The 26,503-nt window shown below is 46.2% G+C and overlaps 1 protein-coding gene across 4 annotated transcripts in view; it reads right to left on the bottom strand.

The window, feature by feature from the left end:
• LOC129387311 (uncharacterized) overlaps positions 1 to 24,956 on the bottom strand; it is a 563,661-nt gene extending 538,705 nt beyond the window's left edge. For 2 of the 4 annotated variants that reach the window (XM_055076204.1, XM_055076205.1), the window contains exon 1: positions 24,658 to 24,956. In XM_055076204.1, the coding sequence (XP_054932179.1) occupies positions 24,658 to 24,953 (296 nt within the window). In that variant the 5' untranslated portion in view covers positions 24,954 to 24,956. The remainder of the gene's footprint in view (positions 1 to 24,657) is intronic. The other 2 variants (XR_008614582.2, XR_008614581.2) reach the window with 2 other exon arrangements.
• Between the last annotated feature and the right edge of the window lie 1,547 nt (positions 24,957 to 26,503).

The following is a 26,503-nucleotide window of genomic DNA, read 5'->3' as shown; positions in this document are numbered from 1 at the left end:
TCAGAGGCGGCAACAACTTTAGGAGAAGAATGGTCGTCATGGTCGCAGCACGGCACGGATAACGTAAGTTCGGCACGAGCGCAGTCGATAAGAGCTTGATTGACAGATAAGAAATTCCATCCAAGAATAACGTCGTGTGAGGAACGAGGTAGGACGACAAATTCTATAACATACATAACGCTTTGAATGACAACCCGGGCTGTGCACGACGCTGAAGGCTGAATGCGATGCGAGGTTGCCGTACGCAGAGAAAGAGAGGTAAGGGGAATGGTCACTTTGTTCAAATTGCGGCAAAGCTTCTCACTAATAATAGAAACGGCGGCTCCGGTGTCGATAAGTGCGTGTACGGTGACGCCGTCTACGGACAGTTCAATTTCGTTCACCGGGTTAGAATGAGGCCTTGAAATGTTGGACGTAAACGCAGTTCTTGCCTCTGGAACTGCGACTGTTAGTTTTCCTCACGGGCCGGGCTGGGTCGGCGAACCATCGGGGAAATGGATCGGCGACGTGGGGAAGGTGACCGGCGTGCATCGAAAGGGAGGCGACTGTAAGATGAGTCCGGAGGAAGGCTAGATGGGTCCTGACGCGGAAGTCGAGCAGGCCTGTAGCTTGAGGCGCCCCCACTGGCAGGTAAACGGGGGCTGCGACGGCGGCAGAATCGTGCTACGTGGCCCGGAAAATGGCAGAAATAGCATATTGGCCGGTTGTCAGATGTACGCCACGGGTTGACGACAGGGGCTCCAGCGGCCGAGTAAGGGACGACCATCGGGCGTGAAGGTGGCGGCGGCACATGGAAGGTGCCAGTGGCCCGGTAGGCATCAGGAGCCGGAGGAGCGTAAGGCCGGGCAACAACGTCAGCGTAAGTGAGCGGTCCAGCTGCAGGCTGCGGAGGAGGGGCAGATGGCAGCGCCGCGGCAACTTGGGTCTGAATGACGTGGCGAAGCGAGGGAGCCAAGGCTGTCGACGGCTCGGGTGTGCTGTTCGCCAGAGAGAGTTGGCGTGCCACTTCCTGACGGATGAACTGCTTTATCTCCGGCATTAAGGCAGAGATATCGGCAGCGTCGCGGCCGAAATCCAACGGAGATAGATCCGTGGTGTCCTGCTGAGCAGCGCGCGTTGATGCACGCTGCTTGCGCAGCTCGTCGTAGTGCTGACAGAGCTGTACGACCTCGGCAATCGTCCGCGGACTCTTCGCGACGAGCATCTGGAAGGCTTGGTCATCGATGCCTTTCATGACGTGCTTAATCTTGTCAGCTTCGTCCATAGATGAGTTGACGCGCTTGCATAGCGAGAGCACGTCTTCAATATAACTAGTGAAGGTCTCTTCCTGGCGTTGAACTCGACCACGCAAGCGCTGCTCAGCGCGAAGCCGGCGAACGGCGGGACGGCCGAAGACCTCCGCCAAAGTTGCCGTGAAAGCCGACCAGGTGGTAAAATCGGCTTCATGATTGCGGAACCATAGGTTTGCCACGTCAGTCAAGTAAAAGATGACATTTGTGAGCTTGGCGCGGTCGTCCCACTTATTATAGGCGCTTACACGGTCATATTCGGCGAGCCAGTCTTCCACGTCGTGGTCGTCTGTGCCGCTAAATATAGCCGGATCGCGCTGCCGGATGACGCCAGAACAGACGATGGCGGGGGGCACGGGAGCGGCAGCCTGGGACGGTCCCGGTTCATCCATTGCAACAGCTGGTGGTAGCGTTCGGCTGCGGAGTTCCAGGATGTCGAAGAGAAACCCAGCAGCTCCACCAAATGCAATGGGGGTGTTCGCCTAGCAGAAGGGTAACTAGATATAGGTTGTAGCACTAGGCGTAAACAGGTCGGCGCTATATCGTAACGGGGAAGCAAGCACTTCTCGTCGTCTTCTCTTGCACCAGCACACCAGCACCATGCCCACTGCCCAGTGCCTTCAGTACAGAACATATAAATTTCATAAAAAGGCTCAGTCACTGATTCATAAAGCTTTTCTAGGCATTCTTGTTATTATCAACACATGGTTTGACTTTCAAACAAACGTCCGTCTCTCTTTATATTATGCATTTATTCACAGACTTCTTTCGCACTTCCTATCTTCGTCTGGCAATGTGTATTGGTCGCATCTTGTCAACCCCGAATAGTTTTAAGACTGGTCACCTTAAACCTATTTTCACCTCATTCAATGCCCCTATTTTGTAACCTGAATATTCCATCTCTGCGCAACCTTTGTTGTCATAAATTACTGATCATCATGTCTCCTGATATACGCCATGAATTGCGTATTATCAGTTTTACTGATACTATTAGTTTTGTGAATGCCAATAGCATTAGCTTTTCCATTAACTATGTTCTGCTCAGTGCGTAAGAAATACGGCAGCCTAACAGCAAGACTTACGTGTACACAGTTTTCGAACACGTTAGCATATGACTAAAAATTATGTACAGTGCACCGATTCCACCGTCGCTTAGCATTTGACTTTTTAGATAATTTATTGGTTCAGTATATCTGCTCCTGCTCGTGCTCGCATTGTTTTAAACTATTCTGTATTTACTGTTATTTTCACTCTAATAATTAAGTATTTCTTGTGTAATGTACATATTTTCCCGCAGTCCATAATTGTCTAGTGACTGTTGTACTCTTCCCCTGGCTACATTTGAAGCGAATCATTCTTTGCCTACTTTCCGCGTTTGGTGTAGGTGCCTGTCTGCGGGATGCTGTTCGCTTGGTCGCTATCTGAGCGGATATATATCTGTTGATACATCATCATCATCATCATCATCATCATCATCATCATCATCATAAGCCTGGTTACGCCCACTGCAGGGCAAAGGCCTCTCCCATACTTCTCCAACTCCCGCAGGTCATGTACTAATTGTGGCCATGTTGTCCCTGCAAACTTCTTAATCTCATCCGCCCACCTAACTTTCTGCCGCCCCCTGCTACGCTTCCCTTCCCTTGGAATCCAGTCCGTAACCCTTAATGACCATCGGTTATCTTCCCTCCTCATTACGTGTCCTGCCCATGCCCATTTCTTTTTCTTGATTTCAACTAAGATGTCATTAGCTCGCGTTTGTTCCCTCACCCAATCTGCTCTTTTCTTATCCCTTAACGTTACACCAATCATTCTTCTCTCCATAGCTCGTTGCGTCGTCCTCAATTTAAGCAGAACCCTTTTCGTAAGCCTCCAAGTTTCTGCACCGTACGTGAGTACTGGTAAGACACAGCTGTTATACACTTTTCTCTTGAGGGATAATGGAATCCTGCTGTTCATAATCTGCGAATGCCTGCGAAACGCACCCCAGCCCATTCTTATTCTTCTGATTATTTTAGTCTCATGATCCGGATCCGCGGTCACTACCTGTCCTAAGTAGATGTATTCCCTTACCACTTCCAGTGCCTCGCTACCAATCGTAAACTGCTGTTCTCTTTCGAGACTGTTACACATTACTTTAGTTTTTTGCAGATTAATTTTTAGACCCACCCTTCTGCTTCGCCTCCCGAGATCAGTGAGCATGCATTGCAGTTGGTCCCCTGAGTTGCTAAGCAAGGCAATACAATCAGCGAACCGCAAGTTACTAAGGTATTCTCAATTAACTCTTATCCCCAAGTCTATCCAATCCAGTTCTCTGAATACGTCCTGTAAACACGGTGTGAATAGCATTGGAGAGATTCTAGCTGTAGGGTTAGAGGCTTTCATACGTTGGCGTTTCTTGATCAGATCTTTCGTCTCCTGCCATACCTTACTGGCATGCTGTCTAACGGAGTTACCTTCTATTGCACAATCCGTAATGATGCCCATAAGATTGTCGTTCATATCTTTAGCACTAAGGTCCTCTTCCTGAGTTAAGGCGCAATACTTGTTCTGTAGCTTGATCTGGAATTCTTCTAGTTTTCGTCTTGCCGCTAACTCATTGATCGGCTTCTTATGTACCAGTTTCATCCGTTCCCTCCTCAAGTCGAGCCTAATCCGAGTTCTTACCATCCTATGGTCACTTCAGCGCCGCTTGCCGAGCACGTCCACATCTTGTATGATGCCAGCGTCAGCGCCGAGTATAAAGTCGATTTCATTTCTAGCCTCGCCATTCGGGCTCCTCCACGTCCACTATCTGCTATCCCGCTTGCGGAAGAAGGTATTCATTATCCGCATATTATTCTGTTCTGCAAACTCTACTAATAACTCTCCCCTGCTATTTCTAGAGCCTATGCCATATTCCCTCACTGACTTGTCTCCAGCCTGCTTCTTGCGTACCCTGGCATTTAAGTCGCCCATCAGTATAGTGTATTTTGTTTTGACTTTACCCATCGCCGATTCCACGTCTTCATAGAGGCTTTCGACTTCCTGGTCATCATGACTGGATGTAGGGGCGTAGACCTGTACGACCTTCAATTTGTAATTGTTATTAAGTTTTACAACAAGACCTGCCACCCCCTCGGTAATGCTATAGAATTCCTGTATGTTACCAGATATATCCTTATTAATCAGGAATCCGACTCCTAGTTCTCGTCTCTCCGCTAAGCCCTGCTAGCACAGGACGTGCCCGCTTTTTAGCACTGTATATGCTTCTTTCGTCCTCTTAACTTCACTGAGCCCTATTATATCCCATTAACTGCCCTCCAATAGCACTGCTTGACTGGCCTCACTAGATAACGTTCTAACGTTAAACGTGGCTGTCAACGTTAAACGTTGATATATATGCAAAGGCTTAATCACGGCACCCGCGAAGTGGCTCCTATAAACCTTGTAAGGCTTACCACGTGACGTGTGTTCAGCTCTGTTGGGCCTAACAAAAAAAGATAACTTCTTACGTAAAAACGGAACCTACAATTATCCCTTACTGGTGATCAATTATGATTTCATTTAAATGCTGCTCTGCGCACCCCTATCACAACGAAGTTGCTTCGCTTGTTTGCTTGGTGTTATTTTTTTTTCTTCGACCTTTTCTCAGCCTTCAATTTGAAGGATTTTGAAGGGAAGGAGCAGCGCGCGATACCACTTAGTCGTCGCATTCCGGGACAGCGTGGTGCCCATACCGCAAGACGCCCACATAGTACTTGCACAAACACCAAGTTTCCCCCGATCCTGCAGTGGAAATGGGAGCATGAAGCCCAAGTGCAACGGGGTATGCGGCTCACCGAGCGCACTGGCTTGGCAGGGGAGACCATTGCAGGATTGGGTTGCGAAGGGTTGCGTCGGCTGTGTTGCGCCCCCCCCCCCCCCCCCCCCCCCCATCGCGGGACCTTATCGCGTTTCCATTACCGCTATAATGGCGGTGGCGGTGGCAGCGCCGTCGTTAATGAGGCTGCGAATAATTGCCCACCACGCGTAATTAACTCCTACTGTTGGGAGGCGGCGCTTCACGTCGCTTGTTTGCGCGAATCTATAGAATAGCTTGTGTACAGTGCTGGCGGTCACTGCTGTTCTGGACGACCGCTTTGCGCGCTTGGCGAGAATGTCGTACGGTGACTGGGGAGCAACTGCCACGAGATCACGGTTATTGTGCAGCGACTCGAATGGGAGCCATTATTTTAGACATCACCACTGGTGGCGGTGCCTAATCGGCTCCCTAGTCATTACTGCGGCTTTGTAATGCCCAGTGCTGCATTTTAATAGAGGCTCTACTTTGAGCAACCTGACAGGCGACGCATCAGGGGGTTCAACCCCTGTATGAACATATCATATGTATCAGGTATGATTAATTGGCTGTTTGGGGCAGCTGGGCGGTAATGAATATACACGGTGCTTGTCTTATTATCTCTCTCACTAGCCCGTCTTTCTTCTTGCATATTATATCAGCTTCTGGATAATGTGGATGACATGCGCACATGCTGCAATGATTAGCAAGACCACCACCTTTCAATTTTTATGCGTTAGTGGTGTGTTCTCTGAAGCCATCAGTTATGCATCTCACGGACTGCGCGATGCAGTATTTGCCGTCGCTCAGAGGGATCGTCTAGACTGCATAATCTACACAATCAACGCACCCGGATTCGCGGCCCTTTGGACAACCCTCGTGATTTCCTTTTCTAGGCGTTTGCTTCTCTTGCAGACAAAAACAAGCCTGTTATGCGCACAAAGAACCACTGATACTTGGGCGCGGCCTGCTATTATTTTAAGATTATTGCAAAAATTGAGAATATACGAAACGACAGCTACTTTATGCACTTCATGACTGCGGTCGTCATTGCGGGTGGTTAGTCTTTCAAAGCACTGCTTCAGAAACTTCGAAGAGCGTCAAAAATTAACTGCCCGCAATGATTAATACTTCGAGGCACTGCTTGGATAACTATCCACTCGCAGTGAAGAACCCACTGATGGATCATGTAAAGACGCATGGTTTTGTGCATTCACTAGGTTTCTCATAACTTTAGAAAGATAGCAGGTCACGCAAATGGGGCAGTAGATTTTGTGCGCCTAACATGTTTGCCGGACTCTGCAAGAAAAGCATGGCTACACATTAAGGAAATTTGCACTCTTCAGGGTGATTCATTGTGTCTGTAACTCACCCGCTTGCATCAATAAAAGATGATGTTAGAGTGAACTAATGCATTCATTTGAAATGACGTTTTGTTGGAATTACACTCTTTCCCCAAATGGGTATTTAGCCAGTATTGTACCCTATGTTTTTCTTTTTACAGGGATATATCCTTTTCTCTATCAACTAGTTCTTTGGATCCCTGCCTGTGGTACCAGTGTCCGTCGAAGAAATCTTACAGTCCTTTGCAAGACAAAGAAAAAAAAAGTAGCGTAGTACACTTAGATTCGATTCGAACTACGCACTTACAGATTTTCATTCGGAAATGTTACCTCTCAACCATTCCGCCGACGTTAGGTCACCAAACAATACATCTCCTGGAGAGATCACGGTGGTGGCTCTAGCTGCTCTGATAGGCTGTCGGTATGCCTCGTCAGCTTATCTACATAACCCGACGCGAACCTGAGAAAATCCTGGGGAAGCTCGCAAAAAAGAAAAGAAGATTGAAAGGTAAGATATGACAGGAGCCCAAATAGCTGTGTATCCTCACTTTAATAGTAGGTGGCGCCACCACACACAATATATGCCATGTTTTCATCTGCGCGAGATTGCTTTCTGCCTACCTGCGAATGTTTACTCCAATCAATACCGAAGGAAACACGGAAAACTTAATGCGCATCAAATTGCACCGCCGCCAATCCAATACACCAAAAAGAACAAGCGCCTATAAACTGTGATTGGCTGACGTGCAGTGATTCGCTGCCGCTTGGTAGCTGTATTATAGACCAACGCGGACCTGAAAGAATTTAAACAGTGAGTGGTAAAACGCGAACGGCCGGTTATGAAACAAAAGAAAGAGGGCCCATGTCTCCACTTCCACACCGGGGACGCCTCACACATGAAGAAGCAGTATAACTTCCGTATCCTAATGTGTGCTTATGGCATGCTTGAATAATGACTTGAAGGTGACCGCTTGGAAAGAACGTAGGGTGTTTTACTTGCTGGAAAATTCGAAGAGCGAAAGCATCCCTGAATTCCGTAAATTGTATGTTTGGCGCACAACACCCTTCTAATAATAATAGGGTGCCATAAAGGTGTGTCTACACCCATCTTGAATATTTTTGAGAAACGTAAGCGCGCAGAAAACGTGTTTTGACCTGTAATCCGCCCTGCAGGTTGTAACTATTATTAGTGCGTAGAAAAGAAACTATTGGGTGTTGTTCGAAGAAGCATAAATTCAGGTACATTGATTGTGCTGATTATGTAGTGTATAAGATTTCTTTGAGCAGCGGCAAATACTACATCTGGCAGCTGGCCAGATGCTTGAATGGCACATCGTAGAGGTTCATATATTTACTAGAGGGAACGGGGAAGTTCGTGTACGGGAACTGTAAACAAGGCGGTTGAGCCTGCACGAGAACGATGTTTGGTAGTACGTTGGTATGCCTGAACACTGTCTCGCTGGTTTCAATTTGCCTCGCAACTTTGCAAACGGACCAATTTCAGGAATGTACGGCGTTTTAAAAGATAACATTAACAATAACAAAATTATTCGGCGCGAGGATTCCACCGCAGAGGCTCTGTACAGAGGCTGGACATTGAAGCCGTCAGTGAAACCACCCGTGACGGCATGGCGCCTCACTGCTGATGAAGAGCGGGTGCCGAGAACTGGTGGTTGATGCGTCGTGTAAAGAGTGCACTCGCTAACTCCTGTGGGGAATGTTTCAGCGCGCTGCTTTTTGATGCGGGGGGGGGGGGGGGGACGGTAAGTCACGTGATATTTTAACGCGATAGCGTTGAGGAGCCTGTGTCGCAGAAAATCCGGCGTCGGAGTCACGCTTCCGGCGTCGGATTCTGAAACCACTCATCTATTCTATTTATCTATTTCAAATACCTTAAAGGCCTTATGGGGGTATTCTATAAGGGAGGTTGCAATATCAAAGGCTTAAAATAAAAAAAAAAAGAATAAGCAGCCTTCTGAAGTATGGTACAAAAGATACGTCCCGATGCAGGCTCAACATCATTACTAGAAAGATCAAAACATGAAAAAGGAAAAACTTTAGTAATAAAATGCTACAAAGGTACGCTTCAAGGAAGAAAAACATGAGTAAAATTAACGTAAGGCACTAATACTAGAAAGTACAATACAGGAAACATGAACAGATCAATGAATACAATGCTTCAAGGGATATTTGGGAAAAAGACGCAAAAAGCAATAATATATCCCGGGCATACAAGTATACACGTGACGCAGCACAACATACCAGTTCATAGGACCGAGATAGCAATGCATCAATAGAAATAAACACACCGCGGGAAGTACGAAGCACATTGCCAAGTGCAACAAGATCCCAGGCCATCCATGCGACGCAAGTAATTTACCGAAATAATTGAATTTCTCAAGCTAAAATACGCGGAAAAATCGTAAACTACGACATACACACAACCTACGAACACGATAGCTCTCGGATTGTAATTTGACTCTACGAGAAAACGTAATTCTGTTACGCGAAAAGTCAAAGGAACCCCTTTTCCAGCATTTCCACAATTCACAGACCGACCGCGGCGTCCGCCATTGCCGCACGCCTGCGCGTGGGTGTCTCGGGGGCCGGTTCCTTGCAATACCTCCAGCTCCGCCGCATCGCGGCCCACGCAAGAGGCCGCGTTGCTACCACAGAGCCCGCCTTCGTGTAGCGTTCGCGGCCAGCGTTTCCTGGTAACCGTTAGGGTTACATACGCTCCAGTTGTCGGGAAGCGTGAGACTCAGTCACGGATCTTTGAATGCTATCGCGTTACACTCTTAAAGGCGAAACTTAAGCGTGCTACAAATTTGTTTTCATTTTTCCTGGGTGTAATTTTTCAGTCGGCAAATGTAAACGGGCCAGAAATACCTGGCTGCAAACATGCCAGTTTTAAATCTGTGTAAATTTTCTACAAATTCTTCATTGAAATAACGCCCTTTAGAGTCGCAATTAAAATAATAGCTAATTGAAATCAATACTTAATTCAGTGAAGTGAACAAGTATCACTGGTGGCTTCTCTACTCGACTGTGAAAAATGCCCACCTGGTTATTTCCGCGTGATATGGTCGGTATAAAAAAAAAAGAATGCGATGCGTCATAGCTAGGACATCGTGAATATAGTTCAAACAGTTCTACTTCGCTCCTCGAATGAGCAGTACGTGTGTCCAGTGAGCTACGAACACCTTGCTATGCGGTGAACGCGGTTTAAATCATGGATACTGTATCTCAAAGAGGTGCGAAGTAATGCTAACGCATTTTTCTCAAATTTAAAGCTAAACTGCCGCTGAAAGTTGTGTTATTGCGAAGGAACATTTCTGCGGTGCGTATATGCAAAGCGGCAGTTAAAACAAATTGTAAGCAGTGCTGAGCAGTATCGAAGAAATACCTATTTTGCTTTTGTTCGGTCAAATAATGCATAATCAGTGTGCAGACGTCATATCAGATAAGGAGCTATCGCGGTTTTCCTGACGTCCCGAGACGGCCAGGCGAAGCGGGGGTGGTCCAAATACGTTTTTAACCAATCGCGACGGGCTGATTGCAGAATTTCAATAGAAAAGTAAAGTTTGGAATAGCTTTACGTTATAGCGCCCTTAGATGTTATTTTAGATACTCTTTGGGTATCTTGTATCTGTATCGTGACACATATGGCAAGACGTGTATCAGTATCTGTATTTCCAATGCATGAACGAAAGTATCGCGCATCTTAAGATACAAGATACTGTTATCGCACCATCCCCACGCGAAACTATAAAGGTTGGCGGAACTGCGGTTCTCGAACTGATACTGCTGCCACTAAGCCACCTGAATTTCCAATGGCACTGAATTTTCTATTGTCTGACCTCAACAGGCAAGTTGGCAATATTTCACGTTTAAATGCCATGGCTATTAGTGGTGCCGCCTGTATCGTGTTTCTACGTATTCATTGTGATTGTATGATTGTATCGCATTCACTGTGAGCGCCATTATATTTTACTTGAAAATGTTTTTCTTTCTTTTTTCTTGTGGCTTACCCTTAAATTTCTTAATTTTACAAACAACCAGGTAATTCGGAGCTACGAGTGCCAGTAGTGGCAACAGCGGCAGTAGCCTGCGACAATGTGTGCCGCTGCAATGCGTATGAAACGTGCTTGGTCTGCACAAGCTTTCTCGTAGAAAAAAAATCGTAAAAGGATTGCACGGTAATGAATATGTCGCTAACAAACGCTTTGTGCCAGCTGATAAGTAGAATATGAAAGCTCATTGCAGCTTTACGTACTCTCTGTATACACGATGCAACAACAACATCAACAACAAAAAGAAGGTCGCTACCAGCGTTGTTGCTGCTGTACACCTGTGCGGTTCTCCGGTATTGCGCAAATGGTAATATGCTTACCGACAAGCAAAACACCATAGCGGTATTTGCGCCATCGTGCAGAGACGTCTTATTGAAGTCAATGTAACTAGATGGCGACCGGCTAGCTGGTCGCCAAGCGGCGACTGCCATCAATTGCAAAAGTGACAAGCAAAAATTGCTGACAGCGCAGCCTGTAGAAAGCTTTCATGTTAAGCAGCTACACCGACCCCGACATAATGTTTCGAAATGAAAAATATTTTCTTTGAGCAATAAAGACAAACAAATTGAGATACTAACAGACATTTCATTGAACTGAAAGAAGGTTGGTGGGAGTTAACAAATTTCCAAGCAAATGATTTTGTGCATACGCATTTACATTATATATATATCTATAATAAGACATTTGCAAATGTATCGAAGTCTCCTTAAGATACAAATGGAAAGTATTGCATCGGATACAATATTTGCGGTAGTACCTTTATCTATATCTCCAATAGTTGTTGCCCGAGTGTCTTGTATCGTATCATGATGCAGTTGCAAAGTATCTTTGCCCAGCCCTGCGTATAGGTGACCGCAAAAGCAGGTCGAAAACCACGCAACGAAGAACGACGGGCAATGTTGGACCCATCGAAACATGTTCATTAAACGTCCACGTCATCGAAGTTCGTGAGAAATACTGAGCTCTCCTGATCACACGTCGCTTGAGAATTGTCCTATCCAGCGGCCTTTTTTACGACACACTTGGGAAGTAATCGCTTTCTTGCTTCAGCCGATCGCACACCTAAGCTATAGGTGTCAAGCAATCAGCGCGTCCTATGCGAAACGTCCAATACGTCACTAAAAAAATTATGGGGTTTTACGTGCCAAAGCCACTTTCTGATTATGAGGCACGCCATAGTGGAGGACTCCGGAAACTTCGACTACCTGGGTTCTTTAACGTGCACCTAAATCTAAGTACACGGGTGTTTTCGCATTTCGCTCCCATCGAAATGCGGCCTGTAACTGGCACTGGAAGCGGTAAGGGAATACATCTACTTAGAGCAGGTAGTGACTGCGGATCCGGATCATGAGGCGGAAATAATCAGAAGAATAAGAATGGGCTGGGGTGCGTTTGGCAGGCATTCTCAGACCATCAACAGCAGGTTGCCATTATCCCTCAAGAGAAAAGTGTATAATAGTTGTGTCTTACCAGTACTCACCTACGGGGCAGAAACCTGGAGGCTTACGAAAAGGGTTCTATTTAAATTGAGGACGACGCAAGAGCTATCGAAAGAAGAATGATCGGTGTAACGTTAAGGGATAAGAAAAGAGCAGATTGTGTGAGGGAACAAACGCGAGTTAATGACATCTTAGTTGTAATCAAGAAAAAGAAATGGGCATGGGCAGGACATGTAATGAGGAGGGAAGATAACCGATGGTCATTAAGGGTTACGGACTGGATTCCAAGGGAAGGGACGCGTAGCAGGGGGCGGCAGAAATTAGGTGGGCGGATGAGATGAAGAAGTTTGTAGGGACGACATGGCCACAATTAGTACATGACCGGGGTAGTTGGAGAAGTATGGGAGAGGGCTTCGCCCTGCAGTGGGCGTAACCAGGCTGATGATGATGATGATGAAATGCGGGCGCCGTGCCCAGGATTCGATCCCGCGACCTCGTGTTCAGCAGCCCAACACCATAGCCACTGAGCAACCACGGCGGGTTATGTCACTATAGTCATTGCAGAAAGAAACACCTAAATTCTTCTAAGCTGTAAATGATTAACCAAGTGCCCCAGTATCAGGTGCGTTTATACAATTCAACTTTCGAGACCTGGACGGGTTATTCAAAGCATTGGCAGCTGTCTACCTCTTCCGCAAACGCCACCGGTGAGGTTTAGGTGCTGGCACTTTAAGCTAAATGGTTGCGCTTGTCCCGCAGATATTTCTGGCGCTAGAAATTTTGAATCCAGTAGCCTACCTATGTGAAAGAACACGGGGCGCCAAGGTCGTATCCATTAGATGCCTCACAAAGGTGTTCCAGTTCTAAGCAGTTTTGTAACTATACGCCCATATTTCTTAGCTGTGGGATACTCCCCCATTACTAGACACTGAATATTCTAATTATCCATCCTACTGGGAAACATGGCTATGTTATTTGAGCTAACTTTATTTCGTGAAAAATACTTTACCTCTTGTGCGCCGGAGTTTACGTGTGGATACACGCATAGTTCTTGCGGCACACTTTCCATTCAGCTGAAAACCACCAAAACTGGTACGCATGCGATCTCCTGCCTATAAGTGGTGCTTCATTTCGAAGTCGCTTTCATTTTGTCTGCTTTGAGTTGACAGTGTCTTCGCCCTACACGCTCGGAAAAGCAGATAGCGTGCTCAAGGTTGCAATGGACATTTAGGGCTTCGGCAAATACATGTTCTAGCGCGTAAAGAAAAAACAAAAAAAGCGGAGGGAAAAAGGATGACCGGACTGCCTTCAATATTAGTCGGAGTGCGGATATTCCAACTAACAAACACGCGCAGCTGTAAACACCGCACCAAAGCGCAAAGACAGCCCCTGTTTTGACTGCTGAAGGATGTGTTCTATAAAAAGAAAATATATAAATGCATTTTGCAAGATGACACATCTGACCATTCTCTGCAGACAGGCTGGCGTAGTGTATACATAGACCGCGTTACATTCAATGCCGACACTGCCAAAAGCTCACAAACGCAAAAAGGGGGGAGATCATACGCAGTACATTTCGCTATTTATCTACACAGAAAAAAAAAAACAGAAGGGCTTTTATATAGCAGTCACTGAAGTAACTTGTACAAAATCTGCTGAATTCGAGGGGGAAAACGCAAAGTTATCCAACTGATAACACCATACTTAAATAAGGCCATACCATGCTTATAAACTTATCGAAATTGTAAAATTTGAAGAAAAAAGGAAGGTAGAAATTTTGCAACAGGAACTGATATTACACTAACAAGGATTACTAGTACTATACAAGTGGAAACGGAATATTCTGGCGAATATATTTCAAACAATACACAGGTGCATTGCGAATGTCATTTCCGCAAGAACGATTAACACGGTTCAAGAACATTTATGTAGTGTACCTAGCAAGCCGAATTCACGCGATTTCAGTTTTGTTGCACGGCAATATCTGTTTTTCCGGTGCCGTACGTATATGCAAACGCGATAAATAAACGTTTCGTTTCTTGTAAAATGTTTCAAGGCTCAAATCGGTGTGTTGTTAAAAGTAACACTTAATATTTTCCATTTGTTTCATAGTGGAAGGAATTAGATTCAGATTTGTGGCAGGAGTGGACGAAACAAACTCCTGCTCACTTTTGTTTGCAAGTTCTTCTTTCAGATCACTAAGAAGGCCAAAAACTCAGGATATGTTGGCCGAGTGCCTTAAATCCCAATATACTCGTTTTTTTTTCGGTGCTACGCTAACGGGCCGGGTCCTCTACTACCGATAACGCTGTGTCGATGACGAGCACGTTCTGATTACCGGATGGGTAAGATGAGAACGCTTTGTCCCCCTTTCCCTTTCCCCAGCGTAGGGTAGCCAACCGGGCTCAGTCCTGGTTAACCTCCCTACCTTTCATTTATCATTTTCTCTCTCTCTCTCTCTCTGATTTCTACGCGGTTACCTTCCGCCATATGCGCCCTTGGGTAAGAGAACCTAATCAACACAGTCCGAAGGCAGCAACCTGGCACACGAGTATGTCACACCAACGTTAATGCCTGCATTTCTGTCTGCATGCGCGTCGCAGCTACCCACTGACACCGATTGTCTTAGCAGAAGATCGCGACAGCCTATACATTGAATAAAACGAGAATGCTCAGTTTACTTTCTGAGTGGTTCGTTTCACGAACCAACTGTTTTGCTAAGGTAGAATGTCCGTGAAAAATGAATTATTTTGTCGTCGCTGACCCAGGCCTTGGTGATGATTTCTTTTCAGAAGTTTCACATTTCCAGTAAGGCAAACACTGTTGTCCAAAAAAATGAAAACAACGAAAAGCTCTTGGTCAGGTTTATGAAAGAACGCATATGTCGTACTAAAGTACATATGCTCCGGTAAATCCATCAACATACTCAACAAACCTTATGCACAGTCTTCATTCCTCTCCGGTAACCGTGTTGGAACTCTTTCTATTGACACGCGTACTTATCTTTATCGGGCGACCACGTTTCGCCGCCTAACAAATGTTATCGCACAGCGCGGGACGCGCCTGCATGTATCCGAAGTTTCTGGAAAGTTATGGATGCTTCTATCCGCTGTCTGTTGCCGCCGAACCTTGTGTTATCTGATTTCATCGCCTGCCGCGAATGGTGTAGAACTTTGTGGAAGGCACGCGGGTCCCAACGATTAGTCAGGAACATTCGACGACTGCTGTATAAAAGCCGACGCGCTTGACCCGCTGATCAGATTTTCGACGATCGCCGACTGTGTTCGCCGCTCTCGTTGTGCTTTAAGTGTAGCCTGTTTTGTGGGCACAGGTTCGCCCACTAAAAGCTAGTTTTGCCTTTCACAGTATTGCTACTGCTTTCTTTGACGTCACGACCACGTGACACTAGTCATACGACCATGGGCACCAGTATGTTTCTAGTTTACAGGGGTAAGAAAGACAGCCGTGAAAAAATCGCATTCATTCCTTCTCTAATATTTTTATTTTTGTCTAGGGACAGACTGAAGCAGACTTGAAATGACGATTCATTGAGGGTGTTTTAATGGCGCAAGGGCATCACTTGAAATTAGGATAAAAATGAATATTGAATTAGGTAAAAGTTATTGAGCTCCATTTTAGGATTACCTTTTCGGAAACAAATCAATAGATAGACGTAGAAGGGCACTTCCGGGACATCCAATCAGCGTAAGCACATATCATTAGAGTCGCGACACTGCAAGGATTTATTGCCCTCATCCCCATCTGTGAATATCATCATTCCCTTCTTGCGTGTCTTCCTGGCCTCTATGCCTCAGATATTTGCAATATAAATGGCCTCCTCTCTCACATTATGAAAATACAAATTGATATTGGTAATTTAAAGCCAGTGAGGCTTCGAAAAGCGAAGAACTACGATTGCTAAACTTTATACAGGGTAGTGATTACTCATAGAATTTGTATTACGCTTCGTTTCCTATAAAAATACCCGTGTACCAGGCTACAAAAGGGCGCCTCGGTAGCACTTGTTGCTAATCGAAGCTCGGATGTGGGCTTACACGATGGGACACGTCAACAGTTTTCCTCTCAGGGGTGAGCAGGAAATTGTTGATGCACGCATCTGCTGATTCCCCATAGAGAATCCAGAAACAAATGTGAATAAATTCATATGGCAGAAAACAGGCCTCACATTCTACAAGTGACACCGCCAATTTTTGTAGTGACTAAGTTGACGACCTCATCCACATAGTCTGAGGAATCTTTTTCATCCCTTCGAACACGCGGTACATAACACGGACAATGAATACAGAAAAATAGTAAAGCCCGAGGCATGTATTTAGGAACAGTGTACTACAGGAAACAATTCTCCGTCTTGCCGTCTGGCATGGTTGTTTATGAAGCCCTCTGTTTTTACAAAAGAAGACTGGCATAATTGACCTTCTTTGCACAAGTGTAATTTGGGAAACAGCAGAATAGGCTCGTGCACCACCATGGACATCACCGATTCCTTGCTTTTGACGACGCCGTTTCCACATTTATTTCATTTCATTTCATTTCATTTATTTTCACCATAAAGGCCCGGAGGCATTTCATAAGGGAGGGTTTTAATCCTTGTAACAATGTTAGAAGAAATGTACAGAACAGTAAAGAACAACAATAAACAAATACAACTCAGGAACAATTGTGAAAAAGAAGGGAACATCGTGTTAGAGTAAGGGTTGGTGGAATCGGCAATTGAGCAGTGTGGTTATTTAACATTTCGCGGAACGTTTTACGGTCAGTGCATGTCACGATATCTTCTGGAAGATGGTTCCAATGGGTTATAGCGTCGGGAAAGAATGAAGTGTTCATGGCAGATGATCGGGTGTTAATGTTTGCTATGGGACGACTGTGGCTTAAGCGAGAGGATGTACGTAAGGGTGGATTTAACAGGGAATGCCTGGAGTGTGGATGGTAATAAAAGGTGTGAAGCAAGCAGAGACGAGAGATGATCCGGCGGGAAGCAAGTGATGGTAGTTCAAGTGTACGTTTTAGTGCGGTTATGCTGGTATCACGAGAGTAATTGGAAGTTATAAACCGAGCAGCGCGATTTTGTATTGCTTCTATGTCATAGGTTAGATATGATTGGGAAGGGTGCCAGATAGATGACGCATATTCTAACTGCGGACGTACGAATGTTAGATATGCTAGCTTTTTTATTTTTGGTTATGCGGCTTTTAGGTTGCGTTTTAAGTATCCAAGGTTGCGTGAAGCATTAGAACAGATGGTGTCAATGTGAGTTGCCCATGATAGTGTCGATGTCATGTGAACGCCGAGATATTTGTAAGACGGGGCATGATTGATAGGAGCTGAATTTATTGTGTAGGTGTGACCGGTTAAGCTGTGGTTGCGGGTGAATGACAGAGCTTTGCATTTAGTAAGGTTAAGCGGCATGTACCATTTCTCGCACCATACTGCGATGGAATCGAGATCCTGTTGTAGAGCGGCGATTTCATTCGAGCCTTTGATTGGGGAATATAGGACACAGTCATCCGCGAAAAGACGTAATTTGTTCTTAATGCTAGCAGGTAAGTCATTGATGTAGATGAGGAAAAGTAGAGGCGATAAACCAGCGCCCTGTGGCACACCCGATGTTACGCTGCTAAGAGATGAATTATGGTTATTTGCAGAGGTAAACTGTGTGCGCCCTTTTAAGAAGTGTTCAAGCCAGGTAAGCAAGCTATTTGGGATTCCGATAGATGCAAGTTTTTGAAGTAGGTGATTGTGGGAAACGCGGTCGAATGCTTTTGAGTAATCCAAGAAAATGGCATCAATCTGCAAATGAAGGTCCATGAAATGTAGAATGTCATGGGTGAACTCGGCGAGTTGGGGTCTCGCATGAAAATAGTTTTCTGAAGCCGTGCTGGTGAGGGTAAAAGAAGTTGATAGATTCCAGGTGAGACATTAGGTTGGATGAGATTATATGTTCTAGAAGTTTAGAAGGAATGCTGGTCAGAGAAATTGGTCGATAATTTATACCACGGGAGCGGTTGCCAGTCTTGAAGATTGGTACGACATGGGCCTTTTTCCAGTCGTCGGGCAAGCTTTCAGTCTTTAAGGATTGCGTAAATATTAGATGTAGTACCTGGCTAGAAATGTTACTGGTGTTAACTAGTATTCTCGCGTTAATTCCATCACACCCGGCTGAGGTGGTTAGTTTGAGTGAATTAATGAGGCTACATATGCCATCAGGGTTGATCTCGATGTCTGGCATTAAGTTTACTGGGAGTGGTGGTATTGGTTCAATGGGAGTGTCATTAGTGTTGGAGAAAACAGATGAAGTAGTCGTTAAGAGCTGACGCGAATTTCTCAGAATTAATGAGATTACCATCCGGATCTGTTAGTTCATTCTGTCTAGAATCTGTATTTACTGAAAGTAAGCGCCAGAATTTATTGGGGTTTGATCGTAGAATCTTCAGAAGGTCATGATTAAAGAAGTTATCTTTGGCTATCGTCAGCTCCTGAATATATTGGTTAGCGCACAGTTCGTATTTTTCCCATGTTTCTGAGTTATTTGTTAGTTTGGCTTTTCGGTAAAGCCTTTTCTTTTTAGCAAGGAGAGCTTTCAGTCGTTTATTAAACCATTCATTGTTAGAGTCGGATTTCACGAGAACTGTTGGTATATATCTAGCTTCCAGGTTGAGCAATACATTCTTATAAAGTTGCCAGTTGCTATCGACAGTTCTTGATAAGTAAGACTGCTGAAAATCATTAAAAAAATTTTGGAGTTCGTTATTTATGGCGTCGAAGTCCGCCCTTCTGTAATCTTTTATTATTTTTGTTGTGGGTGACTTTTTCTTAAGCGCTATTGTCATGCAGATATGGATGAGGTTGTGATCGCTAAGACCGGGTAGTGTGGTAACGCTACTTAAGCTATCGGGGCAAGATGTGAGCATAAGGTCAAGGGTGTTATCCCCTCTTGTAGGACATGATATTACCTAATGTAGGTTGAAGTCTAGCATAAGATCAATAAATTGTTTAGCTTCGGATAACGGTGACCTGTTGGTTACAGAAAGCAGAGGCCAGTTAATGTTAGGGTAATTGAAATCGCCAAAGAGGTGAATAGGTACGTTAGGGAATTTGTCAGTGATGTCGGTTAGTGCTTTACGGAGTGAATCGCAGAATGACGGATGGCTGTCCGGCGGCCTGTAGCACACGCCAAAAATTGTCTTTCCAGCACCGTTGTAAGCGCAAGTCCACAATAGTTCGAGATTATCGTCCCGACTGATCAGGGAAGATGAGAAGGTGTTTGTGATAGCTAATAAAACACCCCCACCTCTCCAGTCGCTCCGATCATGGCGATACAGAGCATAGCCGGAATTAGGGGGGGAAATTTCGCTATCTCTTACATCTCCGTTTAGCCACGTTTCAGTTAGTACTATGATGTCGGCATCGATGTCGTGAGTGAAGCTGCGAAGTTGTTCTCGTTTGGGTAGCAAACTGCGCATGTTAGTGAAGGCTATGTTAAGGAGAGGTAAAGATGAGGGACGATTGCGGGATGAGGTTGAAGTGATAGGCTTCGTTGTCCGTCATTGCACGTTTTCGTGACTTATTTGGGATGCGCTGTTTCCATGCGCCTTTGTGAATGGTCTCGTAGCCTCAATCACACTGTCAGAAGTAGGGTCGTAGTGATAGCGCTTATTGTTCACGAGCAACTTGTCTACGTGTAGTTTGAACGCAATTTTTGTGGTCGTATGAAACCTAACAATTTAGAACGTGCGATGCGAGTAGCAGATTCGAATAGCAGAATCGATAGTGTGATAGCAGAATCGCTATCACATTTATGGCAAGTAATATTCTCTGGAAGTTTATTTTTGGTGGAGAGAAGGAGATAGAGAAAGCAAGGAGAGTAAAGGTAGGAAGGTCAACCAGACGAGCGTGTGATTTACTGCCTGACAACAGGGTTAAGAGAGAGGGGAAATAAAAAGAGGAAAAGAGAAAGAGAATGATCGAATGAGCAAGCACTACGTGCGCCAAGTAGGACTCACATCGGGATTATAATCAGCCACTGAGGCAGGTTTTCCTCATTAACTGCAGTAGCACTCGAATAACATTCTACGCCATTGACGAATGTGGCCAAGAATTTTGTTTCAGACGATGTCCTAGACGCCAGTCGACTTTGTGCGGCCTGTAAGTAGAATCGCTGGACGTTGTATTGGGGGCAATGCAGAGCACATCTTCGATAGTTTCTTTAGATCCACAAGTGTCGCACATTGGTGTATCGACCACTCCTTGACGGCATGAATAAGCATTTGAAAATGTCACATCAAGCCATAGTTTGTAAAGCACTGTTGCAACCCCGCGGGAGAGGTTAGTTGGCCTTTGCAGCCGTAACAAACGGTTCAAGGTACGTAGGCGGCAATTAGAGACGCTAGGACAGCTCCAAGAAGCACGAATCGTGCGAGCGAGCAAATGAACATTTCTTGCAGCGTCCGTCATCGCCACCGGAATTAAAATAGCCAGGGTGCCTCCATGGGCAGACGGGGCAGATTTCTCAGCTAGGTTGTTAAAGACAATGCCACAGTAACCCGAAAGCCATTGAAAGGCGACACCGTGCCGTTTACAAGAATATAATAGTTAGCTTATCTTATTGAATAACGGGGGAAAAATTAAGATACCGTGTTATACCACGTACTGTGACGTAAAGCAAATTTGACGCTCTGAGTAGCCGTTGTTGACTCACAGAACACGACCAATTTGTCTGCTTGTTGGTCACTGAAATAGATCACAGTGGCACGGGGACTAAAGGTTCTGTCAGCTTATATGTTTTGTGTGATAAGCTGAATTCAGTCGTGACCCGTATTGCCCGAATGACAACAGTGGCTGCTGAGCTAGTAGGTAAGGTCTAATCGTCAGTATAAATATGCGTGTGATCTCCGTATGTTTCGTGCAATAAGAGCAGCGTCATATACTCCAAAGGCACTGAAGAATTGTTGGATTTCTTGGTAATTGCTGGAGCAACCATACACACTTGGGTTTGTCGGAGGCACCAAGAGGGGAGATGAATGTCTCGCAGGCTGTGCATACGCTGCTGTTATGCTCTAGTGGTGAGGGGCGATCAGTGGCGAAAACGTGGCACGAGGTCGCTGTGCCGGCAGGTAAGCCAAGCGAGGGTCGGGGGCCCTTGAGAGGTGACTAATGTGCACTATGAGCGAGTTGAGTGCTACGTTAGCTGGAACCTGATGATCTCTGGCGATGGTCGCTGATGTTCAGGTGCATCGAGATAAAAACCCAAGGACGTGCTTACGGCTTGGCCCTGTATGCTCTCAGGAGCCTCGAATGTTGCTTTTGAATGCATTTGATAAAACTGACAGACTACAACGCAGAAATTCCAGGAACAGTGCGCTGTTCAACTGCAACATGGCTTGCACAGGTGCACCCCTAGCTTTCCCACAGAGGAATCTCAAATCCTGAGCAGTAGCATAAAGCTGCTTCAAATAGACACAGTGGATGATCCATGATATGTTGTGATCGAGAAATATGTGTCGCTATCACATTTGATGTTCTTTCGTTTAAAACATCCAGTTCGCGCTGGTCACAAGGCTTCCGAGGTGATGATGAGAACATGCAGGGTAACCTAGGGGGTACAGTAGCAAATGGGTAGCACGTTACAAGCCGTTCAACGCCTGACATGTGCAGAGGCGTCGTCAACGACAGGAGAAGTGGACAGAAGGCCGTTGACACCATTACAAAGAACACAACAAAGAGTGCACTTGCATAAAAAAAAAAAAAACATCAGCCATTCCACTCTGCGAAGGTGGTTGATAAACGAAGCTGCTTAGCACACGACACGGAGGTGACACATAATTCTGAACAAAGGTAGCAACTCATTCATTGCCTTGATGGCTGGTCATCGTCAAGAAAGGCACCCAGACTCATTTATTGTCTTGATCGGTGGTGATTATTTCACTCGAAACTGCAATCACATTCTTTAATAATGTCAAATCGATGCACGTATGCCGCTGGGTGGTCGGTTGAACAGGGTCGTTCTGGCATCGCAAGGGATATGTTTGCAACACGGAAAGCGTAAATCGCCTCTTTTCGGTGCCGACACATCGACATTGAAATCACCGACAACGAAGACAGCGGTCGTGTCACTGCAGCTAATTCACGGAAAGTGAGTAGCCATGAATCTTACAGGACTATGAGTCATTCTATTTTTTGCTTGCTTACGGGGCTATGAGGCGGCAGGTAAACACATCCTCGAAGAGCTGGGTTACCAACTTGCGGGATTCCCGATGGTCAGTACCCCGATCCCTAGGTGCATTCGAGACAAGTTCGAAGTGGCCCCTGTGCCCCGAAACGTCCATCCCGTCCATAACGAGGGCAGACACAAGGCCAGAGCAGCAGCCACCCTGAGACAGATCAAGCAACCAGACATTAGAGCAAGCTTCGTCGAAGCCGCGGAGTACAGCGATGGGAAGACCTTTGCCATCGTTGTGGTCGACTCCAGCGGCAAGATTTCCAATAGAGCCTCCATTCGCGCTTCAGACCCCGGAGTCGCCGAGCAAGCCGCCATCGCCCTCGCCCTGCTAGACGGTCGCGGGTCCGAGATATATAGCGACTCCAAAATGGCAGTTAGGGCTTTTCAGAAGGGTTGCATCGCCAAGCAAGCTGCTCGTCTTCTTAGCAGCTCGAATCGATATGCTCTCACGCATCATTCAATCCACTGGTTTCCCGCTCACGTAGGGTCGGTCGAGGGTGCTCCCCCGAACCTCAATGAGTCTCCTCACGAGGCTGCGCGTGACCTCACCGACCGCGCTTCCTCTGCAAGAAGCACCGACTCCCCTCCTCCCTACGGCCACAGAGACGCTCCCGCTACTCACAACGAGATTATTAAATTGTTCTACATGTCTAGAAGGGTCTCTGCCCCCCCCCCCCCCCCCCCCCCTCACCCGAAGTTGAATAGGGCGCAAGCCATTTCGCTTAGGCTTCTGCAGACCAGCACGTATCCGTGTCTGTCCGTTCTCCGCGAGGCTTACCCGGACGTGTATCGCGACGACGCCTGCCCCTCCTGCGTGCAGACCTCCACTCTAGCGCACATGCTCTGGGAGTGCGGGTCGACATACCCCAAGTTCATCAAGGAGGAGTGGGACTCGCTTCTGCGTAGCCCCGCTCTAGAAAAGCAAATCCAGGCTGTCCGGCGTGCCCGCGACCGGGCCGGTGGGCTAGACCTGCCGGTCCCTACGTGGGACTAGCCGGGTGCGCGACGAGTTCGCGTCCTCGGCGGACCTGCAATAAAGTTACCTCACTCACTCACTCACTCACTCACTCACTCACTCACTCACTCACTCACTCACTCACTGACTCACTCACTCACTCACTCACTCACTCACTCACTCACTCACTCACTTACTCACTCACTCACGGGGGTATGAGCCATTGATAATGAAGGTTTTTAACATGCCGTTCGGTATGTTGTATGCGCCATTAGAAATAATTTAAGTACTGTTCGCCTCACTTTTCTGAGTGCTTGTAGCCTCTGCCTTACCGAGCTGTAAGCCATTGCATTTTTTGTTTGCTTACGGGTGCATGAATGCTTACTGGAGCATGAGCTATTGATGATGATAGTTTTTGTTCATGGAGAACGAAAATGCGCGGAAGGCTAGCCATATACAGCTTCGCTGTAAAAAAAAGGCTCCTGCTCTTCCCCACCTAAGTAAAGCAGAATACCAAATTGTGAGGTAAAATAGGACGAGTTTAGAAACCTCGGAAAATGCAGCGATAACAATGAACAGCGGGGAACAAAACAAAACGACTACGCGCCACTAATTCACAGCCAGAAAATCACGACCAGAAGGTGGTGTTGGCAGTGGCTTGTTTTTATATCCTTCAGAATGGTCCCTCATAGAAACTCTATGCCAGGAGCGTGCAGTGGTAGACAAGCAACCATTAAAACCCATTTGCCCAATCGTCAAGAACTAATAGCGCTTCCGCGGATATACTTATCGTGCACATTCAAGAGCCTAAAGAAGCAGAAAGCCAGTGAAGCGATGAACGGCGCACGACTTTCTAATAAGCGACGCTTACCAAACATGTCTTCCGTGCCGGAAGAGATTATGGCCTGTGCCAACGGTATAGTAGCGCTTACGTGAATACGATAGCGGCGTATCGCATTCGCTAGCACATCGTGGTAATCCTGCGCAAGAAAGGTTGCGCGTGGCGCATACGCCCTTGCGCGAAACAATTGACAAAGTACTTCGCGCGAGTCCGTTGCATCTGTAAGTGTGGGAGAGCCACAGGCCCGTAGCATTCTGTTTCCCATTCTTCCCTCGAAAACACTGGCGTATCGCCTGGCAATGGCATTCACCGCGTGAGTCGGCACGCGCATTTCAATCTACCCTCTGCTTGCGGGTTTCGTCCTTCAAGCGCATTACCGCCATTTACATGGATGCCACTGTCACATTCACCGTAAATGCTGCTACTGAAAGAACAGGTGACAAGGCTTTGTTATTCTTTACATAAACAGAAGATAGCACGATTTTATTACGCCAGCTGTTCAGGTTCTTGATAGCTTGCCCTGTAGTGTCGCCCAAACTGAAGGCAGAAACCACGTGCTCTTTATAGTAAGCAGCGCCGTTCGGACAAGGTAATTCTGCTACACATTAAACAATGAGTGGGGCAAAAAAATAAGGACACGCCAGAATGTGAGCTTACCACTGCCGCCAGGAACGTGGCTCACAGCTGACGATGTCGATCCTCTCGTCCCGAAACCACCGGCTCTTGCGGTCCGGGCACCCAGAGACCGCGCGTGGGATCGACGCTCTCGTATATCCGACAAAGGAGGGGCGGAGCCGGCGCACGGGGCCCAAGCGGGCGCAGCGTCGACTGAGCCAGCGGATGCTGGTGCGGCGAGAGCTCGCTTCCCAGTCGGCGGCGGCGTCGCACGTCCTGCCGCTAGCGGCGCCCGGCGCGTGGCGCGATCCGCGAACGCGTGGTCGCGACACCCGCATCGCTTTTCGCCTACCGCTCTTTCCAGCATTGAGGGAGGGTGCAACGCCACGTGTACGGTGTGGGCGTTTTGGTACAGATTGAACGCTTCAAAAAGGTAGGACGAATTACGGTCGGCCTAGTACGCTTACTTATCTTCCTTAAGAAGGTGACGTATGACTCTTGTCCGATTTTCTTACTACATATATATACACACACTTTACATTGTTGTTTCTGCTATTCAAAAAGGAGTAGCCGTGTTAACTATAGGGTGACTGCATCTCTTTCTTTTATTTTCCTTTCAACAGAAAATGTATGACTGTTGTCGAGAGAAGAATAACGATGGCAAGTAGTATATACACTGCGAATCAACGCTTACAGGATGTTCCAGCTATATTTATCCCAAGTGTAATAACAGGCCATTGCCGTCTAGTAGGACACCACTAAAATAATGTTGTTGGGTCCTCTATGGAGCAAATAACATAATTTTTGAATTCGTATTAGTTGCTTATATTAGTGATAATTAATTAATCAACTTCCCATCTTCGAACATTGGGCCGAATTTTCAATAATGAGATGGCAGAGAGCGTTCTAGGAAACGCCCAATTGAGCAGTATGTAGCTTCGTGTCTATTACGAAATAATTTTTTTTGCTTCGTAAAGAAATTCCTGGAGTCATGAAGATAACCACGTGACTACGCGTTTGGGAGCCACTATCACAGTGCTCTAAGTTGTGCCGTCCATAATAATAATAATAATAATAATAATAATAATAATAATAATAATAATAATAATAATAATAATAATAATAATAATAATAATTATTATTATTATTATTATTATTTGTTTTCTACACATATACACAGTTAACAGGAAAGGGAAAGCGAGGAGCAGGCTGGCAACTGCCACCATAAGGGGCCCAACGCCTGCCTACTCTTCTGAAGGGAGGTGACAGCAACATAGAAATGGAAGATAGGAAGGAGGGGAGGAAAGAGGAAAGGAAGAGCAATAGGACAAATCTAAAGACTAAAGTAGAACACAGTACAGATCACACACAGTAGGGCCGGTCACTGAAGGTAACGCTACTACAGAATGTTGAATGTTCACGCTACAAACGTGAACTTAAGTTAGTTGACTCTAGAAAGGTAAGTAGGGAGCGATCGTCCATGAATTAATAGCGCTTTCACGCAACTATGTCACCACAAAGATACCAACAGGGCGGTGACGTTTTCAGGCTTTTCGTTTTGTTTTTGCTCTCGCAAATGGCCGCGTCTGTTGCTTGCGGCAATGTAACAGACACTACTCGTTGGCGTGAATTTTGAAGTCTCTGCCTCTCGTCACTGCTTTGTTACTTACCACTTTTCCTGTGGCAGTGCGCTAGGTTAAAAGCAGTGACCTTCGCGCGTGGTACATTTGAGATCACTGTGATCGCCGCGGGGAAGCGTGCAGTCACTTGGGTGTATTTAATGCGTAAAATTATTGACCAAAATGATGTCCGTTCTTCTATCCGTTGCCAAAAAGTTAGGCCCGAGCCAGGAGATAGTGCAAAACAAGGCCGACTGTGGCCTGGTACT

The sequence above is a fragment of the Dermacentor andersoni genome, chromosome 2, assembly GCF_023375885.2.
Source record: "Dermacentor andersoni chromosome 2, qqDerAnde1_hic_scaffold, whole genome shotgun sequence".
NCBI lineage: Eukaryota > Metazoa > Arthropoda > Arachnida > Ixodida > Ixodidae > Dermacentor > Dermacentor andersoni.
This window is presented reverse-complemented; position numbering and strand designations above follow the sequence as displayed.